The 24,685-nt window shown below is 38.6% G+C and overlaps 2 protein-coding genes across 2 annotated transcripts; one reads left to right on the top strand and one right to left on the bottom strand.

The window, feature by feature from the left end:
* Positions 1–19,873, top strand: E2F5 (E2F transcription factor 5). The gene is made up of 9 exons (XM_072410977.1): positions 1–236; positions 10,424–10,533; positions 10,821–10,986; positions 11,833–11,872; positions 13,136–13,200; positions 15,051–15,291; positions 16,199–16,396; positions 17,351–17,395; positions 17,900–19,873. The coding sequence occupies exons 1-9, from the start codon at positions 123–125 to the stop codon at positions 18,007–18,009; spliced, it is 1,089 nt and encodes a 362-aa protein (XP_072267078.1). The 5' UTR covers positions 1–122; the 3' UTR covers positions 18,010–19,873.
* RBIS (ribosomal biogenesis factor) lies at positions 19,873–23,674 on the bottom strand. The gene is made up of 4 exons (XM_072410979.1): positions 23,596–23,674; positions 21,541–21,672; positions 21,347–21,460; positions 19,873–19,970 (listed from the first exon to the last, which is right to left on the bottom strand). Exons 2-4 carry the CDS (start codon positions 21,652–21,654, stop codon positions 19,902–19,904), a joined length of 297 nt encoding a protein of 98 aa, XP_072267080.1. The 5' UTR covers positions 21,655–21,672; positions 23,596–23,674; the 3' UTR covers positions 19,873–19,901.
* Between the last annotated feature and the right edge of the window lie 1,011 nt (positions 23,675–24,685).

Here is a 24,685-nt window from a genome sequence, read left to right as displayed (position 1 = left end):
CGGCCCGACGTCACTTCCCGTGTGGTGGTTTATCTCGTGGAGCTCCTCGTGCTCTTGCAAGGTTCGGGACGGTACGGGTGTGGGGCGGGCCGGCTGCTCAAGCCCGCCCCGTTAATACGGGCATGGCGGAACCGGCAGGAGTGTCCAGCAGGCATGAGAAGAGTCTGGGTCTACTTACCAGCAAATTCGTGTCACTGCTGCAGGAGGCGAAGGATGGTGTGCTGGACCTGAAAGTGGTGAGTACCACAGGCCTGTGCTGTGCCACCTGGCTGCTTCCTATGTGCTGAACACCAAACTCCCCTAATGGCTTCACATGGGGCAAATCAGCAGGCCCTGCTGGGGTGACAATGGCCGCATCAGGCAGGCCAAGGTGCAGAGACATTTGTGTGTCATTGCTTGAAGCCTGACTAAAGCCACCTCATGTCATCAAATGGTGTGCTTGGGTGTGATGAGCATTGCCATGAATGTTCATCAGGTTTAACCTGTAAAGCGGAAAACCTGGGATGTAACACTGTTAGTGTGCCATGGATGAACTGGAGATCACTGTATGATCAGGCCAGTCAATATTGCAGAAAGTGACAGGCAATGTCCTTGCTGTATTCAAATGTACCTAAACTCTGAATTTTCACTTGCGTAAAAGCCTAGGCGAGAATGAATGGGAGTACAGAGCCTCCTGGGATACCTACGGCACGCATCCCTGGAGGCTCTTGGGTGCTTTTTCTGCTCATGCCACAGATGCTCAGGCATGTGCACAAGGAGCCTTTTTGTTAGAAAAAAATTTGCCGATATCATGCATGCATAGGGAGATCGGCAAGTTTTTTTTGCAACCTACACCACCCGATCTCGTGCCTGGGTCGGGTGACGTAGGAAAAAGAGACAGAGATGGCGGTGCCCAGCGTGCGGGCTAGGAGATGGATACCGAGACGACGCAGGACCTAATGGAAGACACCTCTGGACTGATCAACTGTGCTGGGGGGTTAAAGGTGAGTGGTGTTCTTTTTGTTTTAGTCATTTTTAAAGTTTAGCTCCCCTTTAATGCTTGATTGCTCTGGTTCCTGCTGTCAAACCTGAGCTGCACATGTGTCAAGGAAACCAGGCAATCCCGGCTTCCTTTGCATGTGCCAGGATGATTGAACTCCAGTGATATATATAATCTTTAGCCACCTTGATTGGACGTGCTGGAATTACATATATTATTTATATATATATGTCATTCCAGCACGTCCAGTCAAGGTGGCTAAAGATCGCCTGCAGCAGAAATAAGAGCAGAAAGATGACACTGGAATGCGGATTGGTGAGTTAGACACATAATAGATCGTATGCTCTTGGTTGTCCATCCAAATCTATTATGCAGCGATACCTCCCCAATTATGTATACAAGCCTGTGCTGGAAAAGTCTGGCGACAGAAGACAGACGCTTAACCCCCTGGCGGTATTCCCGAGTGTGGCTCGGGTTGAATTTTATGTAGCAAAAGCGGTAACCCCGAGCCACATTCGGCGTAGCATTTTAAAGATCCTACCTGCTCCTGACGATCCAGTTACGTCCTCCAGCAATGCCGGAAGGCTTCTGTGTCCCCTGGCATCGCATCCCCGGTGTTATCAATGTGATGTGTATGCTGGGGAGGCATGGCCTGGTGGGAAAACCAGATTACAATACAGTGATTAAAAGTAAATCCAAATAATAAATAATACTAATTTAACAATAGTATTGCACCCTTATTTGGACAGATTTTAGTGTTTTTGATTTGAATAATTTTTTTAAATTAGGTTCATTATATATTATTATTTTTATAACTATAATTTGTGATTTGTGTTTCAAACTTTACCATACCCGGCAGTTATTCCTAACAATTACAGGCTTGCAATATTAAAACAACAAAGTTCCATGTAATGTACAATGTTACGCTTTTGACTTAAAAAAAAAAAAAAAACTGACATATTCAGACCTGGGTGCAGGGGAAGTGGGTAGAATGATGCTGGGAATACTTGTGAGGATATTAAAGTGGAAATAAACTTCTACTTTTACAAATGCTGGATCAGGCTGGGTATTATTGCAGAAAGTGACAGGCGATGGCCCTTTTGCAGAAATGCATGTTACCTGTCTGATTCCGCTGGGTTTCTGGCTAAAGAGTTGAGATGTACAGCGATGACTATGGTTGCCTGTCAATCTGGGATTCCCTTGTGTACCGGATATAAATGGTGTGGGAGTTACAATATCCCTGCAAAGCCAATCATGGCAGCCGAAAACTCTCTGGGAAGGAAGATGGTGGCACTTTGCGATGGAACATGGGATAGAGGAGTAACGCAGGTTTAATTACGCTTTAGGTGTCATTAGGAGAAATATATGGCTTGGAGGGGACTATTGCAGAAAATGCTATTTTTTTTCTTAATTGTGAGTTTATCTTGCTTCTTTCCCCCCATAGTTTTGCTTCAAGAAAAAAGGAAACTTTTTCTTGGCCTGTCCATTTATAACAAGAGGTACCTCTATGCAGTCTCTGGTTGCTCAGCATAACCAGATTTCTACAGAAATGGTGCTGCACATAAAATATGTAATTGTGCATCTGGCGGGAAATTTAGCGATACTGACCTGACAAACAGATTTTCCTGGAGTTCGGTTAGGTTTTACATTGTTTAGGCGAAGGGGGGTATCTACTGATCCAATGTGATAAATGTTTTAAAAAATAGCAATTTGACTATAGTCACAATAAATTTTATCACCATTTCTATTGATGACCCTTTTCAATATTAGCAGTGGTGGCTGCATTTTGAGCTCTAGTTTTTCCTTGTAAAAGGAGTTAAAGTAGACCTGTACTAAAAGTAAAAAAAAAACACCACTTACCTTCTACAGATCCCCCGATTCTTCCATACCTGGCCTTGATAAGGTCCAGTGTTGTCCTGGAATTCTTTCATCCCAACGAGGAGAAATCACTTAGGCTACATCACACCATCTTGCTCTCTGCAGCAGAAAAGAGTGCCGATATCAATACGCATGTTATATACTACGCACTGCGCAGAATGTATATGTGTGTATATATATATATATATATATATATATATATATATATATATATATAAACAAGAGAAACACAATTAACAGGAAAAAAAACAAGATTACAAACATTATGAAAGAAAACTTCATCAGCCTGTTCAAACAGTTCAAATTAACAGTTGGATTAAACAAACCAGTGTTTACAAAAATTGCAAGAATCAATCAACATATAAGTATTGGTGGATCATTGCCTAACATTCTTTAAGTGTACCTAAACTTGGAAATTTCACTTTACATAAAAAGGTAGACAGCCCTTTTATGTAAAGTAAAAACTCTGTAAGGATTTATTTAAATGCGACACCCTCCCTAATTCTTGATCACCTAGGCGACCAAGAATGAATGGGAGCGCAAAGCTTTCCGGAATACCTACGTCACGCATCCTGGGAGGCTCTTGGGCACTCCTTCAGAAGGAGCCTTTTCGTTAAACGAGAAAAGATCGCCAATCTTAACGCATGCGCAGTGAAATGTTGGTTGATCTGAGTATCCTTTATGCAGTATTGTTTTTTTCTTGTCACTTAAACAATAGATCACAAAGTTCTGGTAATTCTCGCTCCATTCAAATCAAATGAACCCGGAATTGCCCATCCAGATGTGAAGGATACATAATTGGTCAAGGATGAAGTAACATAATAGACCGCTGAACGCCAAAATCTTTTATTACTCGGACAGTTCCTAACAGCATGGTACTTATCTGCATTTTGATGTGTACATTTGGGACACTTTTCACTTTTTTCAAAAAAAAGCTGCCCAAGCAGCCAAAAGTCAGTGACGTATGTATACCAAGAGGCTCTACTCTGACTTTCCATTTTTACCATTGAAGCAGTAATGACAGAAGGAGAGAGGCTTCCCCACTTTTTTTCATTTTTTAAGGGGTTATCAACCCTTGGTGATGGGCTTCTAAATTGCATTTATTTTCGAGCAGAAAATTAATATGAATAGTTATTATTCTGGATTTCTACCATATTTAACACATTCCATGCAAATCTGTCATGGTATCAATGTTTTGCACCTCGAGTATTAGGGTGTTGCCTATCTTTGCAAATACCCTTAAAATAGTTTGTAGGGAACAAATAGAGAAGACATTTCTCTGCACATTACTTACACATTAATGTAGGATCTACAGCCACATCACACACAATAGGACATGTGCTCCCTGCATTCTCAGGACTGTACCAGAGTATGCTACCTTTTGCTGCTGTCCTAGGAGCTTGGCATATACAAAGTTAAAGGGGAGGACTGTTCGCCCTGGCATCAGATAATGTCTGTAGGGACTTGCTAGGTGTCTGGCAAGATTTGCTCTGCAGAAAGCAGACGCCTGCTTTGTATAGTTGATCAGGGCGTTTTTAACTTTGGCAATTATGACGTTATTATCAAACAGTATATAGCGCCAACATATTACGCAGCACTGTACAATAAATAGAGAATACAATACAAGAGAATACAATAAAGAATACACAATTTTTATATTAAATGTAAAAAAAAAAATTGAAGTTGAAGTTGCAGAATTTATTCATGGACTGCACAGCCCTGCATTTACCAGGCAAATTAGTGACAAATGACCATGCACCTCAGGGTACCTCCGAGTTATTGGAGTCTATGCAGCAGTTTTATGTTTTGGATTCCTATGTTGTAATTCTGGGCAGCACACAGTGACAGATTTGCACAGGTCTGTGGTTTTCCCCCAGAGATGACAGATTCTCACACAAAACTGATGTACCATTAAGAAATTGTTAGGGACAGATTTAATTTTGTCATAGTGTGATCTCAGAGCTGCTGAGGGAGGAATGTATAAATTAAACTGCTTCCTGCTTGGCATTGCCGGCTGTAGGATGAATAAAGATGTCTCTGTAAGTCAGGCTAATTAAACCTAATTAGGCAATAAATCTACAGCTGGAGTATTCTTGCTCCAGATCTGAATTCGTGATTCAGGGTAGTATGCATGCAGATATTAAGAGGACAAATGTGACCATACCCACATACTATAATGGAAAAGATAATTCCCTGTTTATTCTAATCTATTCCAAAATCTGTTCTGAACTCTTCAGACAACTGCACTGTTCTCCCCAGAAAAGCCAGGTGGTCAAAGTGGGTGGCACAACACACAATTTTTATGTTCTCAATTGTTTGTGCCATATGTGTCCAGTAATACCTGTGGATGCTTTCTACCCCACCCTCTAAATTTTGCCCCAACTTTGTAATGGCTATCTCCTTAGTATGAACCATTTTTTCCATTGTCTTTCTATTTAATGCCCCATCTGTCAGGCACCCTTTTAATGTGACGGCTTCCTAGAGTCTCGTGTTTTGTAAAGAGTGTAAACGCATATGATAGGGTAATGGTGTAATCATTTAGGTTTGGTTAATATTTATTATTAACAGTAAAAAGAAAATAACTCAGGAATTTACTGCCTCCAAGTGCCCTCAGTAAATGCTACTGTTCTTGGTAATGGTAACAGGTGGTAAATGCTAGCCTTTTTTTTTGGTGGCTTTTTTCCCCTAAATTGAATGGGGGGCCTGCAAATGCCAAAAACACTTCCATATCAATGACAAGCCGTTCATATTCATGTCTATGGAGATGGATGAGGTAGCAAACCACCCTTTAATTTTTTTTTAAATGATAATTTTTATTGAGAAATGTTTTATTATATATAATACAAACAATAAAAAATTCTGCTATACTTGCATCCTGCGTTTAGAATGTGCAAACCGCAGAGACCAATATGCATGAAATTTAACTGCTTGATCAGCATTGTAAGCAAACATTTTTTCATATAACACTTGTAAATTTAATTTATGTATTATCTCTGATAGTTTAGAAACATCTACACATCTCCAATAACTTGCTATGGTCTGCTTGGTTGCACATAAACAATAGCAAACCATCTTTTAATGTTGCATTTATCATCTGAAAAAACATGCAGCAATTCTTCCACCAAAAAACTGAACCATTTGTTCCAAAGTTAACTATTTTTTGCAAAATGTTGATGGCACCATGATGGCACCATGTAAAATCAAACTTCTAGTGAGTGGCTGTCAGTGGCTACTGAAAAGTTCCAGTGCGCCCGGCTAAAAGGGAGAACACTGAACTGTAAATATTTTTTAATTACATTTATTTAATAATGGTCTGCAGTTCACTTCAGGTTTAGAGATGCCTAAAACTCCACAATGTGTTTGAGAAATGTAGCTGCAGGTGTAGTTTTGCCTGTAATACCACAGATGTAAAGTACTTTGTATAGTTTGTTCCTTATTTAGTTCAATGAACTACAACTCTACTGCAAGCAATGTTTTGCACTGCTATTAAAACACATATAGACACCGTTAAAGTTAAACAAAGAAAAGTTTTTCCATTGAAGGTATGGATATCTCTGAAGATTGCAGCCTGCATAACACTGGGCAGGGTGTGCAGTCACCATTTCCGAAAAGTGGATTTGTAGAAAGTCTAACTTGTACTGAAAGTGCTGGGTTGGGGGGGGGGGGGGTTGGATGTGAAAACAAATAGCACTTCCTGTGCTGAAAAACCCCCAAGTTTAGTGACTGATGGTGGATATTTTCCTCATAGCCGTACTACCATGTTGTGGCTGATATTATTCACCCAGGTGGTACCTATTAGAAGCTAACTTGTAATGTCTTTGGTCACATGGAGTCCAACTAAGTTCTCGAATGTATTTTGAGGATCCTTGCATTGCCTGAAATTTCCATTCACATTTATGATGGCTATTTGCGGATACAAGATCATCTTCATTCTCAGGCAGTCCTTTGGATCTCATATGCCATGTGTAAATGTTCTGTCTACCCAGCAGCCTTTCATGCTCCGCTTCATCAGTCCGCACGGTGTGATCATTCGCGTTCTTGTTCTGAGAGGCTGTTCTACCATGATTAGTAATTTATTACAGAGATCGCTGGTCTTCCTTCTGTCTAATAATTAAGCTGTGTGACTAAAGATGCTCATTGAATTCAGAGTAATCTATCAATAATGATATTGGCATACATGCCAGCAAAATATGTCAAATTGTATCCATATAACTTGTCAGTTTAAATGACCGCTCTTTTAATGAAAAATAAATTCAGAATTTCTTTGTGTTTAATGCAATTTTGATATTAACCCTTACTGGTGTTATTTAAAGGGTAACCTATAATACAATATAAATATATACAATAAATATCCCAACCCTGTTAGTAAACTGTAAATTCAGTTCTATGCAGAATATTTTCCACATGTTATGTATTGGGGTTCCTAGACCTCTTGCAGACCTTATACTATGAAGTGTATATTCCCCAGGTTTGGTCTGTAGAACAAAAAGACCTAACCTAGTTTATGGTATACAGCCTAGCCATCTGTTATATCTCTACGGTTCTGTCATCTGCACACCAACTAGATAACAGGCTGTAGAAAGGGTGGCGAATTCTGTCCAACCTGGGGCATGCCAGGCAGCTAGAACATTATATTGGTTGTTTTATTGGTATGTTGACTCTTTGGCTATATTATTTATCTATATTATTTCAAAATAGTCATTGACCCTGGACATGCAAGTTCATAACAAGGTGTCTAAGCAAGAGTTATCAATGACACAGAAGAGGGGGCCTAATGAAGTATAAAATAAAAACAAGAAAATGGCAGAAGCCCCTAACTTTTCAGGGCAACCTACAGACTAGGCTGCTCATGTGCTGGCCATATATGTTGGATGGATAGACATGAAGCTCATGGACATTGATTGTCATGTTACACATGCATAGTTTGCCTTTCATTATGTGTGTCCCTTCTCTCTTCCCCTAGCTTCTGCTCAGTCTCTTGTCTCCTCCCCTCTTCTTCATTCTGTCATCTACCCTCATCTCAGTTGCATGCGCCTGTTAGCTACCACAACACTGATATTTTGACCTATCCATCTGTTCATCGGTGTATGATCTGCACAGTTTGGTATAAACTTTTTCACGATCTACAAGGTGTCCTTTGGATTGAGTCACTGTCAGCCAATTCACCTAAGACTGCAGTTATAGCCATCTCATTACAACTGTAAGTTATAGAGATCACATTGTAGTGCTTAGACTGGAGAGGCAGAACATTGATGATCATCTGTCAGATTTCATGGCTTTTAGGCATTAACTATAATGTAACAGAGATATTTTTAAGCTATTTTGCTGTAATGTGTTAGGACAGCTTGGCCTTTTTTCTCTATTAAAGTAAAGCTATACTTTAGTCAGGGAAGTGCGTGCATCTACACACAAACATATCCCCACCTTCTCCATATAATTTCTGTGGCAGCAAAAGTCCAAATGACTAATTTATACGTATTAAAAGTTAGTCATGTAATGTGCAAAGTTTAAAATCTTCTAATGTTTGTTTGGCACTGTTGGAGGCTCCTTCCAGTGCAAATGCCCCTGCCTGGGTAACAGGCTCTCCTAATTGGCTGTCCAGCAGTGGGGTCCTTCAGATTCCAGCAGACGGCAGCATTATGATAATGTCACAACCTGGGGTAGCAGCAAGAACAGTCTGGTTCAGATTGCAGATCTCTCCTCTCCTGGAGGAAGTGCCCGCAGGTCCACATATGTTGATTGATAATCTGTAATATTTGACCATTGGTATTCAGTGTCTGATATTCATCAAACATCATTTTGTGGTGGAATATGAATCTCACGGTTCTTTAAAATGTATGTATCTGCAAGAACTTTTACCAGAGAATGTTGATCCCTGTCAAATGCCATGCTTAATTAACCACCTGGGTGTTACACTGATGTCTAGATTTCTGTTCCAAAAGCACACTGTACACTGTTTTTCATGAAATTTTTTTTTTAAATTGTAGACCTGTAACTTACAGAAATATGTCCGAACAGGGTTCTAGTAGATATCATGAATATAAAAAATGTTTGAAACAGACAATCATGTAAAAAAAAAAAAAAAATTACTTTTAATAAAATTAAATAAAAGACGCAAAAATCAGCTTAAACAAGAATACATAAATAAATGAAAAATACTGAAAATGCGATAATTCAGTATACTGTATAAGATATTTTTCTAAAACACCTCCCTAGTGTCCGTCAGATACCTATAGACAAAACCACATAAATATATTTTCTATTTTGTATTGGATTGGATACAGGACTTTGTATTCAATCAAATACAAAATGAGAACAAAATGCAAACTCTCATTTTGTATTGGATTGAATACAAACTCCTGTATCCAATACAATACAAAATGAGAGTTTGAATTTACCAATTACATACTTTGTATTTATTTTGAATTATTTTGTATTGGATTGGATACAGGAGTTTGTATTCAATCCAATTCAAATGTGTTTGAATGAGTTTCAATTTGAATTTCCCGCACACGCTCCGACGTCATCACCGAGGGACACGCACGCGCTACGGACGGCACACACGCTTCTTCTTCTCCGCCGGCCGGCTTCTTCTTCTCGGAGAAGGCACCCGACACTGGAGATCGACGCTGGAGATCGACGCTGGAACACGGCGCTGGATGATCGTAGCGGGACCAGGTAAGTGATCGATAAACCCGAACTTTTCTCACTGTATTTTCATACAGTGAGAAAAGATTGGGTTTATCGATAATTGTAATTTTTTTTTAACCCGAACCAAGGTCGGGTTTAACGGTCGGGTGGTTAATGAACTTTCTGTGTTTTTGGGTTTAAATATTCTCTTTGCCATAATTCATCAGAACTAGAAATTTGCTTGCCTTAGTTTATTGGAACTTGAGTTAATTACTATCTCGTCATTGCTCTTTGACACAGACCTTTCATAGATGAATAAGTGGATGACCAGCCGATATGACTGAGCTTGTCTTTTGGTTACATTCAGATAAATGTGGTCAGAAAAGCACCTATTGTTTACAATTTAACAAATCATTTGGCTCAGGGTGCAGGGTGGTTTCACATATATTTGTCTCTGCAGGCAACCCCATTGTATGTTTTGCAGCCATGACTGTGGTAAATAATTCCATTGCACAGTTCAACTAATAGCTTCCTTGCTGGTGAGGAAAATCCAATAAAAAAAAAGTGTATTTGGTATTGCTGACCTTTCCAAGTCCTCTTTTTAAGTATCGCTTGTGTTAAGGATAATAGTCTTTGTATAAATGGCACAATGTTCTGCACAGGGGGTCACATTTTATATTTCACAGCTCAGCAGGAAGTCTTCATTACATGTGTTTAAATTTCTTGCCATTTGCTGCTTTTTCTTAAAGTGTAAAAGTTCACCTACTTTATTTCTGTTAATCTAATTATATTACAGGTTTTAGAAGTTTAATTCTAACCATTCCACACTCTCCAAAAAATAAAGCTATTTGCACCGAGCAAATTAGACCTGGATGTTAATTTAAAGTCTTAATTTTGCTTTTTTATGTAATCATTTCCCTGCCTTTTTTTTTTCAGGCTGCTGATACGCTGGCTGTAAGACAGAAGAGAAGAATATATGATATTACCAATGTACTGGAAGGAATTGGCTTGATAGAGAAAAAGTCAAAGAACAGCATCCAATGGAAGTAAGCATATTTTATAAGTTATTCTACTGATTATTTTTGCTTAGATGATAAAGATTTAAAAAAAACAAGTCCTACTGATTTTTGACAATTCTATATTTTTAACAAAGTCTGATGTTGGGTCAGTATGGTGTTGAAGATATGCTGGATAAAGTATCCTTGTCATTTTGACTTTCTGGCAATTATAAATTACCTCTACCTTACAGAACACAAACGTAACTGTTCTGTGAGCTGTGTATCCGTGTTCATTTTCTTGTTTCTTGACAGTCTTGCACTCTGTATTCATTTAGGGGTGTTGGTGCTGGTTGTAACACAAAAGAAGTTCTAGAAAGGCTGAGGAATCTAAAAGCAGAAATTGGAGACCTGGAGCTGAAAGAAAAGGAACTGGACCAACAGAAAGTGTGGCTGCAGCGGAGCATTAATAATGTTATGGACGATTCAGGAAATAAACTATATCCTTTTGGTTGTTTGAGACTGGTATGACTATTGGTATGTTTTTACTGTCTATTGGCACTCTTTATCTTTACCAGCCTGTTCATCTTGCACACCTTTAGTCAGCCTACTTCCCCCTGAGGTCAACACCTCACCAGCTAAGGTCCAGTATGACTGACCAGTAGCATATCCTTGTGCAGCTTGTTAAGTGGTTTAATGATGTGCAAGGTGCAGCAACCCATGCATGCTCATCTTCATTTTCAACGCACATGAGTGAAAGAACAGTTTGGTTGCAGCAGGCTGCTTGTCTTTGTACTGTTTTTTTTGTTTTTGCTTTTATTGTCCATTTTACTTGGTCCAAGGTTACCTACTCCTCTTTGGCTTTCCTCAGTAACTAGTTAGGAAGATGCCAACTTCAGAAAAAGCACTGCATGGGTAGATGTAAATGAAGGTAAAACTACAAACTTGGCAACTGGGAAAGATTTCCTGGAAAATTAAAAAATTAAAACTTAATTTAGCACACAAGACTGAGTGTAGTGACTCCTCTCCTTTCCTTTCCCTTTTGCTTTAGAAATTTACATTCTGTGCAGTAAGGTGTATATACCTGTTTTAATAACTGCCAGTATGTATTGCATGCTATTTATTTTCATTAGCTTCAACGTGAAACTTTTGATATTGTTTTGGACAGCATTTTGCTCTCTAAGTATGCTTCTTTGCAGGGTCTTCTTTTGTGCCTGTGTCATTGTTTATATGTGTAAATCTTTCAGGGTTGTTATCCACAACCCTTATTTATCTATAACCCCTAATATTAGAAGGAAATATTTTGTTTTCCCCTGTTATTGTTACATTCCTTAATACAGTCATACATATTCATTTATAACTCATGAAGACCTGTGTAACTGTTTTAATGGTAAGTGCATTTGTTGAGCTCATACATACTTCCCTTTCTACAGGCTAATAATTAAAGTAATGATGGCATATGGAGTATAGTAGCTAGGTTAACTAATTGCTTATCTCCACCAGTCTGTAGTGTTTAAAAACCAAGACTGCTGGATGCCATAGGTCACATCATTCTGCGCATGTCTCATTGATTCACATTGCTCTTGGATATTGACTATCTCACATAAAGACTGTGCAGTAGGCTTGTCTAAAAATATTTAGGGTACTTGGCATTCATTGGGTTCTCACCAGAAAGTATAGTGGCAGCCCCCTTAAAAACTTGGGCCTCCTAATATGGCTGTGTTTTATCAGGGTTTGACATGCATGATCTAAATGCAGTAAATCTAGGTACACAGCATTAATGGACTGTGTTAACCCAAAACCTTTCTCCTTTGGCGAAAGTGGAAATAGACACCCAATCTGCTGAAAGGGATGCTTTAATTTGGCTCCTCCACATTTTTATTATGCATGCATTGTATGTTTAAGAAGGTATCTGTCAACCTAAACTGAAAAATACAGGTTATCTAGCTTAATAGCCTCAATATGATTTTTTTTCCCTCAGAATGTCTTGTTGCAAGACTAAGCAATATAGTGTATATGGTCCATACAGCACATCTGGTGTAAAGGAGTTCTATTTTAAAGTATAGTATAGTGTGATCTACTATACCTGGCCAACCAGGTATTACTGCTGTATCTCATAATGACCTCCTATGTTAGTGGCAGTCTGGTGTTGTGGGATACGGCTACTAATCCTCATGCAGGTTCCAAATTTCCAGTCAAGCCCACTGTGGGATGAATGCTGCCTACACAAGATTTGGCAAATGGTTTATAGCTGTCTAGACGTGTATTTGGCAGCTGCTTAGGGACTAGTGGTATTAACTTTCATAAAACCTGTAAATTGAATTGGTTGTTGTTTTGCTAATAGCCTTGCAATAGCTCTTTTGCTTTGTAGATTTTTCATTGCAACTCTTTAGTATCATCCATATTTATTTTCAATGTTTTTTGACTAAATGAGTAGTGACATTGAAGGGGGAGGTGGATGAAAGCAGTCCAACCTAGAAATCTTTTAGCTAGATGAGTATTCAAGCCATGTGTTGTATGGAACTGAAGAAGGGTATTATTTAGAGTACTGGTGAGCTTGTCAATGACCATGATCCAGTTGAGTTTGTATTATCCATATTCATTTCTGTTACGCTTGCTTAGAAGGTATTTAACACATTTACTTTTTTCTTAGGTGACACACTTCTGGCAGTTCAGGCTCCTTCTGGTACACAGTTAGAAGTTCCAATTCCAGAAACGGTAAGAAGGTTTACTCTGCTTTAAGTGTATGGAAACCCTAGCAAAAAATTCCTCTTATCAGCATGGTTTTGACCTGTTAAATATACTATGGAAAGAGTCCTGCTGAATTGGTTTAGAATTGTAATGGATGCCGTACACTTGAGTGATCATTGTCACCCGTACAAGGAGGGGTGTGTTCTGTAGTCCTGTCACACATTCACACCGTTAAGTGACATAGTTGCTTATTTATCTATACAGTACAGTGAGTGAGTGGTGTCACCTAGGACTAGGGAGTGGTAATATAGAATAATCAGGTAAAATTATGTGGGAGGTAACTAGGAACCTGAAAAGTCAATTACTAGCAATTTGCAACATATTCCATTTTTGTTCTTGGGTTAAAATGCACTTTAGTGTAATCTTAAATGTATAAAATCAGGATCTGCTTTTTCTCTCTCAAAAAGTTTACTTTCATTTAAAATAAAACTAAATACCTGTTGTATCTGCCAGTCTCGAGAGATTCTTTCTTGTTTTCACCATAGTCACAGAAGCGGCTCCATTCTAATGTATTAAGCGATGTCAGCTGTCCCTATTGCTCTTTTTGTTTGTGGCTCCACCAAAACCCTTGTAGCTGGTAAAGGTCGAAGTGCTCACATGGCCGCTGAAGACAGAAAAAAAATGCGTGTTATGTATGTGTGGTCTGTTACAGGCCTAGTACACACCAACTTTCACATTTGATTCAATTGAAGTGATTGGATCTGAGGGGAGATTAGTATCTAACCAGTTTTAAGTGACCAGTCTTTAAATTTTGGACATGAATCGGGCCTGTTGGTAAATATTGATTGAAAGCAACCACTCATGTATACAAGCAATTGTATTCATTTTAATTGTCTCAGATGGCAGAATATCACAAATACAGTGTTTTTGTGATTTTAAGCAGATAGAATGGGAATAAGGTTGAAACCTTTGCAGAGGGCACAATTAGATTTCGCCTAACTACCTATTCTAGTGTGACAGATTTTTACCAAACAAAACTACTTAAAGCCTGCAACAGGCAAATTTAGAACCATTTTTTTTCATTTAAATTGTGGTTATATTTCCTTGCTTGAAACAATAAAGCATCACCTTACCTGTACTTCTGTCCCTGGTGCGGCAATTTGTGCAACAGAGTTTTCACTTCCATCCCCTAAAGTCTTAACAGGTTTTCTAATTTTTCCCCATGCCATCTAAAAAAAAAAAATGGATGTACTTTTCTTCTGCTAATTTCTTCTTGCCTTTGTTTTATTAAAACACTGCCACCTGGAGGCTGATGGCTTCTTTGTTTGCTCGTTTTTTTAATTTATTTTCCCCATTGTGGGCAAATACAAATCACAGTGTAACTGTAGGATCATTTGTTTTACGATGTGTTAAAAAATAAACAAAGATTAAGACGTATGGGTTCTTTAAACTTTGCAAGCAACTCATCAGAAAAGGGAACCAGTTTGATCTTGGTTCCTTGTCAGAGTTTTTAATCTAAGGCCTTGCCCTGCAACATTGCTTGTAATGTGCTTTGTGAGTGAGATGGATGATGTACTTTCACTGTCTTCAGTTAAGCTACATCAGTATATTTAATCAACAGACAAAGCTGAAATATCCAGACTTGCTGTCGGAGATGAACAGAAGATTGAATGTAAATTAATACCCAGCAGTGAAACGCAAAGCATTTGGCTCCCCCCCCCCCCCCCCCCAACAACATGGGGATTTTACAATGGAACTATCTGAATCTAATAGAAACTTTTGTGTGCTTTGTTGTTGAAGTGGAGCAAATGGCTTTCATTTTTTCATGGCCATCAGCAGAACACTAATGCTTTTTTTTTTTTTTTTTTTTTATGCAGGGCCAAAATGGACAAAAAAAGTACCAGATCAGTTTAAAGAGCAGTTCTGGGCCAATAAATGTGCTTCTGATTAATAAGGAATCTACCACATCAAAACCGGTTGCTTTCCCAGTGCCACCGCCTGATGACATTACACAAACCCACACACACTCGGCACCCATAGACACAGCCAGGAAGCCAGCCCCCCAAGAACCTCAGCTGGTGGCAATGCAGAATAATGCCTTTTCACAGTCTCGTACAAGTAAGTAATCGTGTGTACATAGGGAGCATAGAAGAAATAGATTATATAGGTGTAGCATCTCATTATGAATGAAAGGTTAGAATGTGGGACTATGTATATGTCATCCTAGGATTTTTACATCCTGTTAATAGGCTGACAATTAGGAGGTAAATTAGCTTTGCATACTAAACACTTTATAAAAATGGCTGGAAAGTTTGTTTTTTTTTCCCTCCATGCTTTGTGGTTGTGTGTAAAATAATTTACATATTGCTACAATGAAACTAAGTCTATATTTCATTAACAAGGGCAGGTGAAAGGTAAAAAACAGACTGGTCAAAACCAGATAAGCACTTGCCACTCAGGATAGCAAGGCTTAAGGGGGACAAGCTGCAGGCTGACATTCTGCTTATGACCTGTGTAAAGGCAACCAAACTGGAGAAAATCCAAACTGGCCTTTCCAGTGGGGTCTCCCCATAACCTCATCCAACACTACATACTTCAAAAGGTTAAATGGTTGTATTGGTCTGGTCGGCAAACTCCGGCCTTTAGGCCAGATACGGCCTGGCTGGTAAGTTGTTCCGCCCTAACACCCCCTTGCCGATCCGGCCTAATCCTGGCCGGCGACCCACGGCTCCGGATGACATCCTGTACAATGATTAGCAGTTTGTGCATTGAAAGTCTGAGGGCTATGAGCCCACCCACAGACCATTGTTTTGGAGAGCTGCTGGGTGAATTTAGTAGAAGTTAATTTTATTAACCTCAGCCCCACCCCCCCAACAAAAAAAAAAAAATGCCATTTACACTCCGTGTGGAAGCAGCCTCACTGCTTGGGGGACTTAAATTTTCAGTTTTAATAATTTATTTATAGTTTTGTTTTTTGTTTTTCTTAGTATTGTTTAAAATGATCATAATGGTTTTATTCTCTTAGATAACAATGTACAGGAGAGCACTAATCCAAGCAGCTATTCAGCACTGCCAGATTCGTTACTATATCCTTCGTTAACATCCGATCTTACCCAGACTACTGCTAGCTCCAGTGATTACCAGCCACCGCTGCTTCCCCTGGATGTCAGCAATATCCTCAAACCTAGTTCATTTGACATAACAAAAATGGATGACCCAGAAGGTATGTTTTTTTTTTTTTTTTTTTTTTGTCCCCTCCCCAAGACACTTTTTAAGAAATGTTTTGATTAAATCTTGACTTGATGCAGCCAATATGATGGCAGAGAAAATTGGAGGGCACTTTTAGCTAACCAGAAGTCCCAGTGATTGACCACAACATGCAAAAGCCATATATAACTTTGGAATTACTCATTATATATTATGTTCATAAGAACAAGCCTCTTTGTTTCTATCAAAGTATAGAACAAACGAATGCTGTACAGACAAGAAGGTAGAAAACAAGCAAAGGCTTCACGCTGTGTCCTCCCTATTGGAAACATGACAGCAGGGTTTTTTAGTGGCTGGTTCTTAGTGGTCCAGAATGGCAGTTTGACAAATTATTTCTAGAGACAACTGTATGAGCTCTAGATTTTTGTCTCCAGTCTGTATTCAACTCAAACTTTAATCGCCTCTATAGAAAGAGGTTCTGTTCTTCTGTTAACTATAGAAATATATCCCACTACGATATTATTGTACAACTACCCTATGTTCCTCTCTCCCAATAAGCCCAATTTATTGTGTTTTTTGATCTTCCATAGGCCATTTAAGTGAAATTGTGCTTGTGTCATGTACTGTTTGTTTTCATATTCTGAAAAAGCAGTGAAAGCTCTGTAAGTTCTCAATATCTATAGTTTTTAATGGTCTTGTTAAACGGCTAAATGTGCCCCAATTGCAACACCGATTTTGCTGTGAGAACAACATTTTTGGAAATCTTTCAGACCTCCAATGTAACAACTGGCAGGTTTTTCTAACCTAATAGAAAGTCATCCTTGAGATTGTGTGATTTTATATGCATTTTAAAGTTCCTTTACAGAATACTAAAAATATGTAAATAGTTTGTTGTCCTTGGTCTGGGCACAGGTGTGCTTTATTCCCTATCACTGCCTCATAAAGTATATATACTTTTTTTTCCCTTTAGGTCAGATAAGTGGTGACCTAATTGATGAGCTAATGTCTTCTGATGGTAGGTATTAACTATTTTATCACGATACTGTGCTTGTAGTAAGATTCTATTTAGTTATTGACAGCTCTATTACAAGGCAACAAATAAACAATGAACTGATATGTACAGAATAACACAGAACAAAAACAGGAGCTCAACCTTTATTGAACATAAATCAGGTTATCTGGTGGCCTGAGTGAATATATTTGGGGAACTGTTTTCGACAAGTCTCCACTCTCCACAAAGGCTAACGTGTGATATTGCCAGTGACTATGTACTGCTGGGAGACCCAGTGCTGCAAGGCCAGCAAATAAGCCACCTAAACCCATGTGAAGTTCACAGCATAGTGTTTGTGAAAGTTTTAGGCAGGCAAGCAAACTAGACTACAGTTCAAACTTTGCAAATACCTTCATCCACACTTTATGAATACTAATCTATTCCATTCATGGTTTTAAAATATGTAGTAGAGTTGAATCTTCAGAAGATATATCTAATATTGTGTGTTTTTTATCTTTTATATTTCAGTCTTCCCTTTGCTGCGGCTTTCTCCAACCCCAGGAGATGACTACAATTTCAACTTGGATGACAGTGAAGGAGTTTGTGACCTTTTTGATGTGCAGATTCTAAATTATTAGATCTAATTTTTCCTTTTCTGGATTTCGGTCTACCTCCTTCCTGCCTTACAACATCGTAGCATCATTTGATTTTTCTCCTATAACATTGATTTATGTTTTCTTGTACAGCAAGACTAGATTTTATAAGTAAAATTTTGTTACTGAAACTGTTTTTAGAAAAAAAATAGTTTATTTTATCAAGTAACAATGGATAAATATAAACCAAATATTGTTTAAGCGCTACCCTACATACATTTTGGTAAAGAATTGCTGGCAATCTGTGTTACTGATTTAAAAGGCACCTTGTTGGCACCTATAAAGGAGCCACTTTGTGAGCTAGTTTGACAAGGTTGAACATACTGGATAATGTGTTGATGTCATGAGACCCTAGTAAATCAAGAGGCTTATAAATGTTTATACATCTCAGTTTTCTGCACGGGGCCTTCCCATAATGATCAATATTATCCTATTTATTATATTTTAATACAATGTGAAAATAACTTTACTGTTTCTAGTAGTTAAAAATTCCCTTCAGTTTATACATCAGGACAATGGGTAAGAGTTAGAATGCCATTTACTTTTTGACGACAATAAAGGAAAAAATCTCGGTATGGGGGAATGAAATACCTTTTTTGGTGTAAATATTTTCTTTGGTGTAAAGTTCCTAAATGTTATCAAAGCTATACTGTCCCAAGGAAGGATGGTGTAGTGGTGCTGCCTCAAGAATATGTAATGTACTTGGTTATTTTTGATCCACAGACCTAAATCAATCTGGACAGCATTTAAGCTTTTGCATTATGCCTGGTGTTAAGTAGTGGCAATCTCCATAATTTTTTTATAACAAAGGCCCATTAAATGTGTGGTATAAATGTAGTTAAACATTTACACACATGACAAATGCAGCACCCATGCCAAGACTATCTCCAGTATTCTCCTAACCTGATCCAGGATTTTTTGTTTAGTCTGGTTGCAGGGCCTATATGTAGCTGCTGATGACAGTCAGTGTGTTGCATATTAACAAAGTTTGTATTGTTACAGTGCAGTGATAAACGCGTGCCTTTGCCCGTGGTACAGCATCACCACAAACAGCAAAAGCAGGTGGCTTTGCATTACTCTGTAACATGCAATGCACATTTTATTATAGGATGATTTGTTGTTTCCCTCTGATCTGGTAGTTGATTGAATTCTGCCAGTATGAGCATATTTCAGTTCATATATACAAATGTAAGCATTATTATAAAATTAGACATTACCATGCAGTTGTCATTTTTACTAATAGTTTTAAGCAAATTTGTTTACAAGTAGATATATTTACTCCCATATTCCTTAAAATACATAGGCCCTACTTGTGGTTTCTTTCATTTGGTATCACCCAAATACATCAAACTCCCAAAAAATAACTAACCTCTTTTTTCCACAATACTCATCATATAAATGCCTGATATCAGAATTACCAGTGTTAGATTGGGCTTGCACACTATTTTATTGGGTAGTTGTGGGGAGCATCAGTTATTTGTATACATCTATTGCATCCCCAGCTGTTAACCTAGACTCGAAGACTAAAGAAGTATTTCATGCAGCTATTTGGTGCCAAAATGTTGAGCTTTTTGTTAGGTAAAGGTTTTGTTAATCCTAAAAAGCTTTATAATTTTTATATGTAAATAACCACTGCCAAGTAATAAGCAAACCTTCCATCCTTGGTTGGGCAATTTTCAAGTGCCTTGTGGAGGATAGCACTTTTCATTCCGTCATGATGTTCGCTTTGTATATTGCTACTATTGATTTTTATTTTCCTGTTGCTTTGTAACTACTTATTGCTGTAATGTTCATTTTCTTAACCTTGTAACTTTTTTTAAAAAAAAAATAAACATGTACAGACACTAAATAGATTAACTCTTTATTAAATAGCAGGTTTATAACTGTGAAAAAAGATCAGTAGCGTTGTCAACATCTACGGGAGCTGCTTGAACTTTCTTGGATATCTAGAAAAAAATAAACGTATTAGAATACAGAACAACAGTTCTTGTCAGTCTCACATTCCTAAACTGAAGGAAATTGATTTTTGGTGAAAAAAAAAAAATACCCCAGCTACTCTCATACTAATATTTTATCTGTAAAATGCTGCATGCTCTTCCTATGTTTAGCTGTAAAACATATCAACATGCTATAGGTTTTAAGGAGGAAAATTCATACTGAAAAAGGTGTGTGTTATTATGACCATGTTCTTATCTAGCAAGACCATCACCATTATTTGGTCATCCCTTCTAATTTATGTGCACATGACAGAATCATCAACAGTGCATTTGGGAATTTAATACGTTTTATATGCACAAAACGTCAATGCTGCAGGAGTTGGCTCTGGTTCTGAAGTGGTTCATTCTCAAATTGCTTTCTTAGCATCCAAGGATTCCAAGTAACACATCCAAGATCTATCTAGATTGAATACGCCGCCTCCCCCCCCCAATTTAAAATCCTCCGACAGCCCTAATTACCAGTAAAGCTACTGGAGAGATAAATATTTTATGCATAATTTCAAATCTTCAGCTGTTTTTATGCCATGCCCCCTCCAACATAAGCAATACCTACAAAAGTGATTACAGTAAATTCTCTTCTGTAAGTCTTGTAATAAAGTTAACCAGTTGGAAGTTCAACCAACTTGTTTATTAAAGCAGAACTCTCCTGTCCCCATTCTCATGTGAGTGCCACCATCTTCTTCCTTCTCTTTCTAGTTTTGATCTTCAGTCATCTTGATTAGCCAAGCCAGGATGATTGTAATTTAGTGAATTTTGGCAGGATAGACCGCAATCGGCAGGCAAAAATACTCATTGCCCTTTCTGCAATAAAATCCTGCCTGATCTGTTCAACTTTAAAGCCCTTTTTTTAATAGATTGGTGTTTTTAACCCTTCCTTCTTGTTATCATACTATATTTTTACTTTGTGTGTTCAGCTGGGAACATTTTTCATGTCTTTCAGGCTCAAAAGAAAATGGAAAAAAAAATGACTCCAAAGTGAATAGTAGTCCAACCTTTAGAGTTGTCGTAAGAACAAATGCCTCTAGGACAATCACTACGACAAACCATGAGCGGCATGACGGCAATAAAAAGAAACTGACAGGTTTTCACCTTACTTTTCATCCAAAAAACCTCTGCCCAGCATCTAGCTGAACCACAAATGTGCACCAGAATACAGTTTAATCAACATAATGACAGGATTACAGCCACCCCCCACTAAGTTCAGATCTGAATTTGCATTCAGAGATTGATGCATTTAATGTACGCCAAGTTCTCTGCATGAATCCTGGATCTATTTGGTATTCACAAATTTATGTTTAATTTCACATAAAACATGTTTCTATTACCTGGCTTGACTTCAGTTTTGCAGCAGTTGTCTTTTTCAGCTGTGCAACATCTTTGTGCAGTTCTGTGAAAACTTTGTTTACTTTGCTCACTTTGTCATTGTTGGAGACATTGATCTGATTGGGAAATATAAACCATATGAAACATCACTTCAAAACACCAGCTATATTCAACAAACATTAGAAAACACACCTACCTTCTTTAGTGAGGATTTTACTGGCTTGGCTTTGTTTTTGGCTTTAACACTTTTACTGTTTGCAACGTGAAATACATTATTTTGTTTCTGTGCTTTTCCTTTGCTTTTGGCCATTGTTTACTATGAAAGAAACTAAAAATGAGAAATTAAAACAAAGATGATTACTGCTTATAAATAATTTGCATTCTAAAAGTAACAAAAAACAGGCATGTGCTTCTGATCAGAAAGACATTGCACCCTGTAAGAATGTGTGCTGGAATGAAAAATGTTTTAATAGACTGCATTTTTGTAACATTAAAGCATATTGTTTATGCATCTGAAATAGAAGGCCACTGGAGCAGAAATGTAATCATTAGATAAGCAAAAGTATTCCAATGGGAAAGGAAATGCTTATATCTCCTTGTGGAATTGGCTCCCTCAAGAAGCCGTTTCAGCAATTTCTATAAATTGCTTTAAGAAAAAGTTGGATGCTTTTCTTGAAGCACAGAATATAACTGGGTATTAAAGTAAAGATAACAGAGACTGTTGATCCAGGGAACATCTAATTGCCTCATGGAATCGGGAAGGATTTTTTTTCCCGCTGGAGCAAATTTTATCAGGGTTTTTTTTTGCCTTCCTCTGGATCACCTATATCTGGGGTATGTTTATTTCCCTAGGGGTTGAAATTGATGGACTTATGTCTTTTTTCACCCTGATTTACTATGTACCTATAATACACTAGCTCTGTAGGATAAAGTCTGGATTTACAGTTGTCACTACACATCTGGTGCGTAGTTGGCAACACTTTTCGGCAAACACACCTATAGTTAGGATGGTTCATTCATAAGCAGTAATTGCTGATCTACCTTTAAAAATGCTGGTTGCCTAACCATCTCTGATATTTTCTGAGTAAATAGCTTTGTACAAGCACACAGACAGTGAAGTCAAAACATGATATACAGTTTTACTCCAAACCATTAGCTCTGGTCTTCAGTAGCTGACTCACTCAGTGTCCAGGAGTTCTCGCCCAATAATTGGCTCAGGGCCGATATCAGACGAGAATCTGGCATGTGTACAGCGCCCGTTGTCCATCGTCTGAACGACCGCCCTGGCGGATCCACGGATGACGAACGATCCTAATGCAAGAAAAAGTAGAGAGCGTGCAGCAGGGTGCTGCTCCATCGCTCTCCCCCTCCCCTCTCCATGGAGCAGAACGGTGCTGTATGTACAGCACTCATTCATGCATCGTGCACTGTCTGCCATTTAAAACCTTTATTTAATGGTACAGCGCTGCATATTATGTTGCCGCTATATCAATCCTGTTCATTAATAATAAATTGCATTAAGAGCAAGTATAGTGTGTAGTATAGTGACTGCAGAGAACTCCAGCAGTAGGGTTTTACAAGGAAATTTTGGTGCCTGCACTGTAATTTCAGGATACCCTGGCATCGGATCATAAGGAAGCTATGGTGCCTACATGGGCATTCCAGAATTTTGGCATCAGATCACATGACACCTATGCTGCCTAAATAGGAGGAATCAGTAGCACAGAGGACATCCAGAATAACATAAAGCAGCTATGGTGCAAGCACAGGAACCCCAGGATAACCTGGCATCAAATCACATGACCTATGGAGCCTACATGGGCATTCTAGAATTGTGGCATCAAATCACATGACCTATGGAGCCTACATGGGCATTGTAGAATTGTGGTATCAGATCACATGACACCTATAGAATAACAGAAGGTAACTTTGGTCCCTGCACAGGAATTCCACTCATTTCTGCAGAAGATCCATCAGCAGAGTTTACAAGCAGCATTGACTCCCATCCATTACAGAAGCTCTGTATTTCGTAGATCACATGTACTAAATCCGCAGAGCAGAGTGCTACAGCTGATCAGTACTGCCCCTATAGGAAAAGACATTTACAGGCTGCCTTGCGGTGTCTTTTACTCTCTGCCTCCTCCAGCCAGGCAGTGCCGTAAGTACAAGTACCTATGTGCCGACTGAGGCCTGCCCTCATCCCCCCATAACCGGCCACACTGACATCCCCAATGTAAACACACTAGATTACCTTCCGACCCGATCACACGTGCACAGAGCAAAACCGGAAGCTGGTAGCATAGAAAAGAAGGAGGGGCAGTGGCGCTCTGTAAACCCTTCTCATCTCGCTGGTCCGGGCGGAGTAGAGCGTTGTCACCTCCTATCCCAGTGCAGCTTGTCCAAAATAGTTTCAGTCTGGTAGTGGGAGTGTAGGTTTGTTCTCTAAAAACCATGGATTAGGAGTCAGCTACATACCCAATGAAAGTTTAATATTTTATTGATAATTTTAATGAACTTTGACTCTCCTCATTTCAAGCGTTTTTTTTATAACTTATATAGAAAAAACAAACATGTAGAGGGTTTTTTAGGGCTATTTATATTGAATTAAACTAATTTGGGGAATGATCGTATCACACAAGATTTAGTACAAAAATGTGAATTAAATTGTTCCAACTTAGGCTGCATACACACATGTAATAATTGTTGTTCCAAAGGATCTTTCACGATCCTTTCCAACAACTAGCACTGCACGATGCACGAACGAGAGCTGTACATACATCACCATTCTGCTCTATGGAGAGGGGAGGGGGAGAACGACGGAGCGGCACCCTGTTGCACGCTCTCCCCCTTCCCTTGCATTAGGATCATTCCTCATCCATCGTCCATGGATCTGCCAGGACAATGGGACAGACAATGTACTAGATTCAAAGGTTGTATAGTTAGACAAACATAGTAGAATGATACAATTAGTTACAATTATACTATATTATATACAATATATACTATATATTTACAGGTAGTCCTCGGGTTACTTATAAGATAGGGACTGTAGGTTTGTTCTTGAGTTGAATTTGTATGTAAGTCGGAACAGGTACATTTTTTTAATGAATGCAATTAGTACAGATGTTTGTCTCAACATAATATCAGGCAGTGTGGTGTCAGTTACAGTATAAAATCCTCACTGTGACTTAATCACAAAGCAAAAAAAAACTTTATGAAGTCTAGATCAGCAGTCGCCAACCTGTGGACCACTAAAAATAACGGCTCCTGACCGGGCATGCGTGGGGAGCCGGTTGACAATCAAAGGGGAGGAACCTCCCCCATAGTGACATCATAATAAC

Source organism: Pyxicephalus adspersus, chromosome 5 (genome assembly GCF_032062135.1).
Source record: "Pyxicephalus adspersus chromosome 5, UCB_Pads_2.0, whole genome shotgun sequence".
In the NCBI taxonomy this organism is placed as follows: domain Eukaryota; kingdom Metazoa; phylum Chordata; class Amphibia; order Anura; family Pyxicephalidae; genus Pyxicephalus; species Pyxicephalus adspersus.
The sequence above is the reverse complement of the archived record's forward strand: the minus strand, read 5'-3'. Positions and strand labels throughout refer to the sequence as shown.

Excerpts from the sequence above, each read along its gene's own strand:
- RBIS (XM_072410979.1), bottom strand. The coding sequence starts at position 21,654 with ATGGCCAAAAGCAAAGGAAAAGCACAGAAACAAAATAATGTATTTCAC. Across the intron at positions 21,461-21,540 it reads TAAAATCCTCACTAAAGAAG|ATCAATGTCTCCAACAATGA; the intron begins GTAGGTGTGTTT and ends TTTCCCAATCAG. Across the intron at positions 19,971-21,346 it reads CAAAACTGAAGTCAAGCCAG|ATATCCAAGAAAGTTCAAGC; the intron begins GTAATAGAAACA and ends ATTTTTTTCTAG.
- E2F5 (XM_072410977.1), top strand. The coding sequence starts at position 123 with ATGGCGGAACCGGCAGGAGTGTCCAGCAGGCATGAGAAGAGTCTGGGT. Across the intron at positions 237-10,423 it reads GTGTGCTGGACCTGAAAGTG|GCTGCTGATACGCTGGCTGT; the intron begins GTGAGTACCACA and ends TTTTTTTTTCAG. Across the intron at positions 11,873-13,135 it reads CCTGTGTAACTGTTTTAATG|GTGACACACTTCTGGCAGTT; the intron begins GTAAGTGCATTT and ends CTTTTTTCTTAG.